Source organism: Astatotilapia calliptera, chromosome 20 (assembly GCF_964374335.1).
Source record: "Astatotilapia calliptera chromosome 20, fAstCal68.1, whole genome shotgun sequence".
Lineage (NCBI taxonomy): Eukaryota > Metazoa > Chordata > Actinopteri > Cichliformes > Cichlidae > Astatotilapia > Astatotilapia calliptera.
The window spans coordinates 5053259-5064333 of NC_137441.1; the positions used below are offsets into that span (position 1 = coordinate 5053259).

At 40.3% G+C, this 11075-nt stretch overlaps 1 protein-coding gene across 1 annotated transcript; it reads right to left on the bottom strand.

Annotated features, from left to right (window-relative positions):
• Positions 1-4938: 4938 nt before the first annotated feature.
• On the bottom strand, positions 4939-10519 carry LOC145423086 (uncharacterized). The gene is made up of 5 exons (XM_080295217.1): positions 10388-10519; positions 9457-9558; positions 6052-6089; positions 5818-5973; positions 4939-5358 (listed from the first exon to the last, which is right to left on the bottom strand). The coding sequence occupies exons 2-5, from the start codon at positions 9482-9484 to the stop codon at positions 5254-5256; spliced, it is 327 nt and encodes a 108-aa protein (XP_080151343.1). The 5' UTR covers positions 9485-9558; positions 10388-10519; the 3' UTR covers positions 4939-5253.
• Between the last annotated feature and the right edge of the window lie 556 nt (positions 10520-11075).

Below are 11075 nucleotides of genomic sequence, written 5' to 3' on the forward strand. Positions count from 1 at the left end.
ACCAGCAAATCACAGACTTGGATGCAAAAAAAATCTGATTGGCTCTTCTGGTCTCCAATCAGCTCGAAATGACGAAATGCAATATCCCAGAATCCATTTCGTCCAAAACTCAAACGAGGCAGTGGCGGAGGAACACAGAATGGCAGAGTTTGAAATATTACTCTTTCTGGGTCACAAAATAAGCTTTTAAGATATTTTCATGCGAGAATGGTGCTGTGTAAACTTTGAACATTCTGCTCAATTCATCAAGACATCACATATTTGCATAAGTGCTCTAACGTTTTTGTTTCCTAGTCAGCAGCTCACCGTTGAGCGACATTTCAGACACTGAGATTCACCCTATAACTGTCAGCGATCATGCTCCTGTATCTTTAACACTAATACATAAGAAGAACATTCCGCCAAGTAGAAACTTTATTACATTACTGCTTAAAGATGAAGAATTTATGAAATATTTAAAAAAAAGAGTGGACTCCATATTTAAACTGTAATGACACTCCTGGAACATCAGCATCTGTTCTATGGGAAGCAGGAAAAGCTGTGATGAGAGGTAAAATAATTTATTTCTCATCACATAAAAAGAAACAAGAAAACAAAAATATTCAGGAACTAGAAAAAAAATCAAATCCTTAGAAGAAGCCTACGTGTCCCACCGAGATCAGGAAATATTGAGCAAAATAGGCAAAACAAAGCAAGAATTAAATGAAATCATTAATTTAATAAACAGTTCTTAGTACACAGACTTTTGAACACGGTAAAAAAAACCTGTTGATTCTTAGCTAACCAGTTAAAGATAAATAAATAAAAAAACAACTATATGTGCTGTTGAAGACTTGTGTCATGGTTGGCTGTGTGGCAGGCAGGCAAGCAGGAATGGTGGATCCAAAATGCAGGACTCAGACACGGAAGTACAACTTAAAGCACAGCTTTATTGCTGGAAAACCTCTTACTAAACTAAACTCACCAAAAGACAAACAAAAATGCTGGTGGACTAAAACACTGTAGCAGAAATACTGAGCTGGAGACAAAACACTGGCAACACAGAGCCAAAACACACACAGCTTGTTGAGGGTACGACACGACACTGACACAGAGAAACACAGGGCTTAAATACACAGATGGCAGTAATCAAGGGATGAGAGACAGGAGGGGAACACACCTGGGAGAAATCACAGCTGACGAGACAGGGGAAACGTAAACTGAGCACACTCACATACGACACAGACCTTCACAATAAAACAGGAAACTCAGACACATGGAACCAGACAAGACATTGAACTAAACAGACAGATTCAAACAGATGGGGTGACACCATAGACAGACAGATACAGACGCAGACTCAGAGGCAGACCGAATATAACACGTAGAACTCAAACAATAATAATCATGATAATAAATTGGAAAATGCTAATAATAAACTTAAAGCGCTGGGTCACCAACCCAGGACCATGACAACTTGTCTGGGAAAATAATATATGACCCTAAAAGAATAAACAACAATTTTAGGGATTTCTATGAAACTTCATACTAACCACAAATAAACCCGTCTAAAAATGAAATTGATCAGTTTCTTGATAATGTAACCCTTCAAAAATTACTAGACAGTCGAGCAATGGCACTGGATTCGCCACTGACGCCAGGTGAACTCCAGGAAGCTCTGATAAGTATGCCCAATAATAAGGCTCCAGGTCCAGACGGCTTTCCAGCAGAATTCTACAAAGAATTCTGGACAATTCTGGCACCAGTATTCCACAGAATGTTCCAAGAAATTAAAGAAAATGCCAGACTTCCACCAAATATGAATTCTGCCAACATTAATCTCCTGCAAAAACCAGGCAAAGACCCTTTATTTCCCTCAAGCTATCGTTCAGTATCCCTGATTTATGTAGACCTCAAAATAATCTGCAAAGCTTAGAGAAAATAACCCTTCTCTTAATTCATTCTGACCAAACCAGTTTCAGGCAGGCACTCATCAACAAATACATGTAGATTACTTAATTCAATAGACTAATCATGCAATAAAAACACTGAAATCACAATATTGTCTCTAGATGCAGAAAAAGCATTTGACAGAGTTAACTGGAAATTTTTATTTGCAGCTTTACAAAAATGTGGTTTTGGAAACTCTTTCATAAACTGGTTAAAATATACAATTTCCCAACAGCCTGTGTCAGAACAAAGGACTAAATATCCTCCAGCTTCTGTCTCCTGAGGGGCACCAGACAGGGATTCAGACAATAATTCTGATTGCTACAGTGCTGAACGGGACAGGCAAAAAATAAAAAATAAAATAATGAAGTAGTTACTCTGAAGCATAGAAAGTATTTATAGTTATAGTATTTATAATCTTTCCTCTGTCTGTGTCTGTTACACTGACACTTGTGAAAAAGCTCTGAAACCAAACAGCGACTAATCACAGTCTGTATCTGTCATCTAGCACAGATCTCATGCAGTGCTGCTGTGAGGAAGTCAGCCATGTCCTCTCTCAGCTGCTGACCTGCTGTGGTGGAAACTTATTTCTTTAGCTGTTGTGCTTTTTACTGAACTCACTGCAATGATCAGTTTACAATCAAACACATGCTACATACATTTGACAGTTTTGACTTTAATTCTACTTTGATTGCAATATTTTTGTATTTTCATTTATTTCAACACATTTTTATCTTTTACTCAGAATAGAATAGCCATTTATTGTCATTCTACATGTACATCAACACCGAGGAAAGAAGTTTACATTTCAGAAATGTTCTTCTTCCACATCTCACAGTGTGTCAGTACTAGATAGTTCACGCATTGATGGATCTTCATCACATATAAATCTGCATACATATAAAAATCTATAACGTACCTGAACTTCCAGAGGAGGCTGATGAAGGTGTGGAGCTTCCTGAAGTTGAGCTTAAACTCTGTGCTGTTGGTGGTGTGGAGGCTGATGAGAGAAACTCTGAAGCTGAAAAAGGTCTCAGAGTCATGTAACTGCGATGTTTCCTCCTTCCTCTGCTCTTTGGGTGAGAGTTTGTGCTTTGACCAAACCAGTGTTTTCATCCTGAAGTGCTGCTGAAAGGAGGAAGAATTGTTAGTTACAATCTTACTATAGATTAAATGTGACAGCTGTGTTTATGTTTGCATGTGAAATGTGCGTTTTAGTGGTAGGACTGCAAAACATCCAAAGCTTAAAGTTTGTCACCGCTCACTGTGCTGTTGCTCTTCAGCTCATTAAAAGAAGAAATAAAACACAGTGTTTGTTTCATCAGCTCTACTATTATAAGTTTGTCATTCAAAGAAGAGTAGAGGAAAAATAAAAAAATATTTGATTACAGATTCAATGTACAATAAAAAGTAGGAAAATATTTCTGGGGACCAAACTGGTTTGAATCTCAAAATAATTTGCAAACTGCAAGAAACAAGTTTGTGGAAATATTTAAATTTCACTCATTTCCAAACTTCACACTATGTTTAACCACAGAAACCAGTAACTGTGGGAGAAAACAAGCAAACACAGCCTCTCCCTGACAGTTTTTACCAATCAGATAGAAGCACAATTCCATATATAATCCTGTGTAATATTAAGTGAGCGTCATTTTCTTTCAGCTACTTGCAGACTGTGGCTTTTTGACTGAAGGAGAATCCATGTACAGTAGTCCCTCGCTAAATCGCGGTTCACCTTTCGTGGCCTAGCTGTTTTGCAGATTTTTTTTGTGTGCAAATTTGCATGCTTTTTTGTTTTGTTTTGTTTTATTTACAGCGCATTGTGTTCTGCGTCCTGATTGGCTGTAGGCCATTGTCCATCAATCTCGTGCCATGTTTCCTGTACAGTCGAGAATGCATTCAGCTTGTCATATTTACATAAATCTTCGATCGGTGTGACTGTATGCTGTACTGTTGTTTGTAAGTTTTCTCCCCAACAAATGTGCCTTTGGTTTCATTGTACAACATGTTGTACATGTTACAGTGTGGGTGGGGTGTTTGCCTGCTCTCTCCGCCTCCTTCTCTCTTGCCACTCCTACCCCTCTGTCTCTCTCACCCTTCTCTCTCCCCAGGACACAGCTGCTGTTCACTGGCCTCGTTTACCATCTGGGCCCAGTCAGTAATCACCTCTGAGGTTATTAAGCTGGGGATGACCTGTGTGTGAATTGGTTTTTCCCCTGTTGCTCTACACAATTTCTTCTAGGTGTTGGAAAGGCTCCTTTGCCCGTGGTGAGCAGTTACAGGCTTGTGGGCCCCACAGGTGTCTCCCCGCGGTGAGGAGTTAAGTAAGAAGTGTGAGAAGCGGGAAGCGTCGCCTTTATTTGTTTGGTAGTTTTTTTCCTTTGTTGCTGCGACTACTTCCTTTGTTTTTTGGCATTACTGGTAAAAAACGGCTTTGCCGGCTCTTTAAGTTAAGGTTATTTGTAATAAAACTATTTTACATACTGAACACCTCTGTCTGGTTTCCTTTTCATTCCATTCCTGACCCATTTATCACCGGTCCCCACACTCACACCCCTTATTTTTCTATGAAGGTTTGAGCCTTGAGAGTGTATAAACAAGAGAAAATGTGAAAATGTTCATGCCTGTCTGAGAAAAGTGTATAAAGTGTGTAGTGAGGGGTTTTACAGCCTTACATCTATACAGAAAATATTTACATCTATAATAAACGAGGGAACACTGTACATGTTTTGTACACTGATTGTACAAAACATGCACTAAACAACTTGTGAGTCCTCAAAGTTACACACCAATCATTGTGTACAATCTTACTTTACGGTTGTGGATCATATCGTACACATTTGCAAACCTTCTCTCCATATTTATGCTACATCAACGTTTCTGACACTATTTAGAGAACAAATAAAAGGAGACACTTCAGACCTTCATCCAGTCTCAACTGAAACTTCAGCGCTGTTATGCTGAAAAGTTAAATATTAACAAATGTAGGTATTAAAAAACATTTTTACATTAGAATTTTTTTCTGTCTTTTTATTGTTTGTTTCAGTCTGACTGATGACAACAGCAACAGGTGACACAGCAGTTAATCTGAGTTCCATTGGTTTGGTAAAATACACACTAAAATAAAATAGATGAAGTTAGCCACCTGGAGCCTTTTTGCTGACTACATTTAAGGATCGTGCTCCAGGAGCAGCCTGCCAGTCATACCATCATGCCATCTGTTAAACTAAACTAAAAGTAGCTGTAATAAAAACAACTTTCAGTGTAATTGTTTGACAGACAGATGGTCATAAACAGAAAAATATACTGTTGTATGGATTCTGTTCATCTGTTAGCCACCGAGCTTTCATCAGCAGCATCACTACTGATGTTTTTGGACAAATGAGGAGGTGAAGCATCTGCGGTGTGGTCGGCAGAGCTGGCATGTACCTGGGGACGAAGTACAAACATATATTGCATTACCACAGGGGGCGCTGTTGGTGGCACGATAGTGGGAGAAATCCACTTCAGTATAATCAACTGCATTCATGTCATCTTCAGTCCTAAAGGAATCAAACTTCAGTCTCTCAAAATATGATGTAAATGAATAAAAATTCATACAGATAAACTCTGAGAGAAGATAAAATATGTGTACAAGAAATGTTTAAGTATGAAATCTTAAAAAACATTTGCTATCAGCTTGTTAATGAAACAAGAATGAACCAAAAAAATGCAATTTCTGTTAAATGCACAAAAACAAACAAAAAACTAAAAAGCAGCATTTTTAAGCATTAATACTGGCAATCGCATAAAATATCTATCAATGATAAATTACTTTAATGCACAAACTGTGATGTAGATCCTAATTTCTGACCTCAGAGCTTAAAATCAGACCACAGTTTTAATTACTTTGTTGTGAGGAGAGGTGGAGAGGCTGTAGAGGTCTATTGTTTTCATCTCCATCTGGTTGGAGGTTTTTGGTGCAGCATCTGTTGAGGACACGTCTGCAGGAGGTGAACTGCTCTGTCTGTCCCCCTCTCTGATCTCTATATATACGTTGTTGCCCTGCAGAAGGAACAAACCAGCTGATTGATACAACTCAAGCTGTGATGAAGCTCAGGTGTCACAGTTCCTAAAACTCACCTGTGTGATGTCAGCACGCTCAGATTCCACAGGAGGTCCTGAAAAATATGCAGATCAGAAGATAAACATCAGTCTTTAACCAGCAGAACTACATCTGTAGATCTGAAAGGATCAGACAAAGAGGACCAACGAGGGATTAATACTAAAGAAAAAGGAGCCTGCCTATCAATAATGACAATTTCTTTTAACCAGTCATTGTTCTTATTCCCAAATGAAGAACTGATGGTGTTGACAAAGAGGGAAGGGTAGACTGATTAGACTGGATAGACTCTGTTTTAAATGTTATTTTCTTTTCTTTTTTTTTTCTTTTTTTTTTTGGCCTGTCCCGTTTGGCTCTTTTGCCATCAGAATTGTTGTCTAAAGGCAAAGAAAGATGCCCAATGGATTTACTTTACCAAACTGACCATCCCAGCCTTGCCGTAATGGTCCATTTGATTCACCTTTTATTGTTTATTTTATTTTCACTTACTGAATACGGGACAGACTTGACTGGGGGAAAGAAGGGGAGAAAGAAAGAGGGAAAGGGAAACAGCTGAGAAGAGGGACTGGGGAGAAGGGCAAAAGACAAAAACCAACAGAACGGGCAGAGAAAAAAAAATGCATATATCAATCACCTGGATCACCTGCTGAGAAAGAAAAAAGAAAGCAAGCAGAAGAGAACAAGAGTAATAGAATAAACAACATCACAATGATATATGGGAATATGACAGTAAATACTAAATGTTAAACATTATTGTGCAGCACATAAGATCAACAGAACACAGTGTGCTTTGAGGTAGGAGCCAAAAAGGGTGTAGTTTGTGGGTGTGATCACCCGTGTGTACACCTGTGAGCATGGACGCGCTTGTTTTTTGTTTTTTAAAAGGTTCCTTCATGTAATAATCTGCTAGAGGGTGTGGGGGGGCCACAGCCCCGTCCTCCAGGGCATGAAGCAGGTGTGGAGGAGATCAAAACTCCAGACATCCAGAGGCCCCCAGAACACAAGAGACCAAGGAAGACCAACAGAGGGGCAGCTGCGCCACTGTCCCGGAAAGAGCTGAGGAGAGTCCCAGATGAGGGCTCACTCAGCAGCCGCGGAGCAGAAGCCAGGGGGAGTTGCAGTGACGCGCCCATGAGCTCCGCCGGCAGCCAGCTGTGCCTGAGTGACCGAGCCCCAGGCCGAGAGGCCGGGGGCACCCCACCTCCGAAGTGGCCCGAGCGAGCCCCAGGCTCCAGGCCCCGATAAGCGGCCGCCAAGGAGTGAGCCGGTGTGTACCTGGATGCCCATCCCCGGACACAAAGAACCACCAACGCACCGATGTCTGAGGGAGTCCGCCACTGGCAGGGGAAGTGGTGGTAGGGGGAGATAGGCCTCCAAACCTTGGAGGGCCTGAGATGTCCCCAGAGAGGTGGCGCCTGACACCCAACCTGACATATAGACACAGACATACAGGCACACACAGATACAAACATCCATTCCCACCCTCATGCTCTCATATGCACTTACTCCACACTCAACCAACGTGGAGACAGACATAAAGAGACGTTGTACACACGATTACACTCCCCAAGCATACTCTACAAACCGGGTCTAGGTACCCTTGCCCCTGAAGGGGGGGACTGCACCAAGACCCAGGTGGTGTTTCCCTTTTCCCTGCGGTGGGGAGAGGCAGACCGCCCCGACTCTGCAGCAGCAGGAAGGCTCCACACTCCAGACCGCAGTCGGACGGCCAATGTTATTTTCAATTTAGTTTTTAAAAATAATATCAAGAATGTTGGACATGTGTTAAATATAAATAAAAACAATGCAATGATTCCCAAACCTCTTAAACTGATATTTTATTCATTAGAAAATTAAAAAAAAATCAATCAAATGAGGCTTTTTTTTATAATGTCATGAAACACAGTAGCTCATTTTGAATTTAATGTCAGAAAAAATGCCTCACAAAAGTTTGCATGGGGGCAACAGGAGGCTGGAACAATAAGCATTGCTAAACCCAAACAGCTGGAAGAATAACTCTTTCGTAACAGGTCAGTAACTCGGTATAAAAAGAGCATCTTAAAGAGATGAAGTTTCAAAGAAGTAAAGGAGTCTTCTCTCAGCTAAAGATCAATTTTCATTGACTGAAGCAAAGTGGAAAACTGTTCTGTAGTGAGATCAATTAAAAGCTGAAATTCTCTTGGATGTTGCATCTGCTGGACTAAAGAGAAAGACTGTTCCATTTATTATCAGTGCTCAGGTCAAAAGCCTGCATCTCTGATGGTACGGGGGTTCATCAGTATCTGTGGAATTGGAAGCTTCAACACCTGAAAAAAGGCACCATCAATGCTGGAAGGTGTACTCCCATCCAGACGTCTTTTTAAGGGAAGGTCTTATATATAGGTATATTTCATCAACACCATATTAAACTGCATTCTGTATCTACTACACCAGCCTGGCTTCACTGCCTGGAGTCCAGACCTTTGACCAGCTCAAAATATTTGGAGCATCATTAAACCAAACACATGACAGAGAAGACTCAGGACTGCTGAGCAGCTCGAAACCTCTAACAGACAAGAACAGGACGACATTCCTAACAGCTAGTCTCCTCAGTCCCCTCGGTCTCCAGATGTTTCCAGACTGTTGTTAAAAGATGAGGGGACGCTACATGGTGCGCCATCAAATTCAGAATGAGCTAATAGTTTTCTGAAAATGGTACATGTTCTCAGTTTAAACATTTGATGTAATTTATGTGTTCTATTTGAATTTTGTGTTCATAATGTGACGAAATTTTTATTTTCCCAGTAAACAAACTGCATGATTTTAGAAGTTCTGACAGACTGAATTTGAGAATATTTGAGCCACAGTTTTCCTTGTGTTACTTATGTCGTCAGGACATTAATATTTTCTGGACAGAAACCAGTTCCCTATGATATGTATTTCTAAATTTTACTATGTTTAAGTTTTTAAAGGGTTTAATGGGATGACTCTTTGTTATATTTCCCTAAAAAGGTCCAGGGGATGAGGTAAAGTGATAAAAAGTGTCTGGGTCAAAAAAAGGAGACAGGGAGGCAAAATGGTTAAACTAAAGAGGTTTATTAATGCTTCTGTTAGTAACTGAACTAAAAGACATGGTTAAGCCGCTATCACCATTTAAAGAAGCAAACCAAAAGTCAGGCATCAGTCAGTGAACTGAAAAAGTAGATTAAAAAAAAGGATTAGTCACCAAACACTCCTCTCCACCGAGCAGGAGCAAACAATCACCAAACACAGCTCACTAGCTCCAACCACCAACATGGCTCTCTGGCACCAGAGCTCACCTTTCTCTGCCTTGTAATTGCTGATGGGAGTCAGCTGTACAAAAAAATGTGGCAGGAGAGACAGCAGGACACCCAGGGCAACTAAAGAGTTAAAAACACCATCGTGCGTGTTTCCTGTAGCCTCACCTTTGGGTTTAGCTGTCCTCTTCATCATGTAGAAAATCAACAAAGTTGCTAAAAAGGTGCTGATGATAATGACCACAATAAGACGCACATAAATCAGCACATCTGCAGGAGTTTAACAGAGAAAGGTTTTTTACTCGCAGTGTAAACATGTGGAGCAAAGCCGGTTCATTTAGCAGTAAACATACAGAATAACATGTGTTTTTGGACTGAACACAGTTACTCAGGCATTTATGTGACAAACTGCTTATCAATCATGACAGAAAAACAAATCAGAAAAAATCAATTTCCTTCTGCATGAAATTATTTAATGAAGCACAGAAAGTATTTATACTTTCACCAAGTTTTCTGTATTGAGTACCTGCTGTTGTACTTTCTGCTAAAACTTGAGCAGCTCCCTATTCTGCTTCACTCAGTAACAACTACAGCTCCCACAATGCTTTCCTCTGTCTGTGTCTGTTACACTGACACTTGTGAAAACGCTCTGAAACCAAACAGCGACTAATCACAGTCTATATCTGTCATCTAGCACAGATGTCATGCAGTGCTGCTGTGAGGAAGTCAGCCATGTCCTCTCTCAGCTGCTGACCTGCTGTGGTGGAAACTTATTTCTTTAGCTGTTGTGCTTTTTACTGAAGTCACTGCAATGATCAGTTTTCAGTCAAACACATGTTACATTCATTTGACAGTTTTGACTTTAATTCTACTATCATGCCAATATTTTTCTACTTCAATTCGTTTCAACACATTTTTATCTTTTACTCAGAATAGAGTAGTCATTTATTGTCATTCTACATGTACATCACCACCGAGGAAAGAAGTTTACATTTTAGAAATGTTCTTCTTCCACATCTCACAGTGTGTCACTACTAGATAGTTCACTCATTAATGGATCACATATAAATCTGCATACATATAAAAATCTATAACGTACCTGAACTTCCAGACGAGGCTGATGAAGGTGTGGAGCTTCCTGAAGTTGAGCTTAAACTCTGTGCTGTTGGTGGTGTGGAGGCTGATGAGAGAAACACTGAAGCTGAAAAAGGTCTCAGAGTCCCGTTTGGTGTTGAAGAGTCATAATAAGACCACTTGAAGCAGTTTACAGTGGGGCAAAAAAGTATTTAGTCAGCCACCGATTGTGCAAGTTCCCCCACTTAAAATGATGACAGAGGTCAGTAATTTGCACCAGAGGTACACTTCAACTGTGAGAGACAGAATGTGGAAAAAAAAATCCATGAATTCACATGGTAGGATTTGTAAAGAATTTATTCGTAAATCAGGGTGGAAAATAAGTATTTGGTCACCTCAAACATGGAAAATCTCTGGCTCTCACAGACCTGTAACGTCTTCTGTAAGAAGCTTTTCTGTCCCCCACTCGTTACCTGTATGAATGGCACCTGTTTGAACTCATCATCTGTATAAAAGACACCTGTCCACATCCTCAAACAGTCAGACTCCAAACGCCGCCATGGCCAAGACCAAAGAGCTTTCGAAGGACACCAGGAAAAGTATTGTAGACCTGCACCAGACTGGGAAGAGTGAATCTACAATAGGCAAGCAGCTTGGTGTGAAAAAATCAACTGTGGGAGCAATCATCAGAAAATGGAAGACATACAAGACCA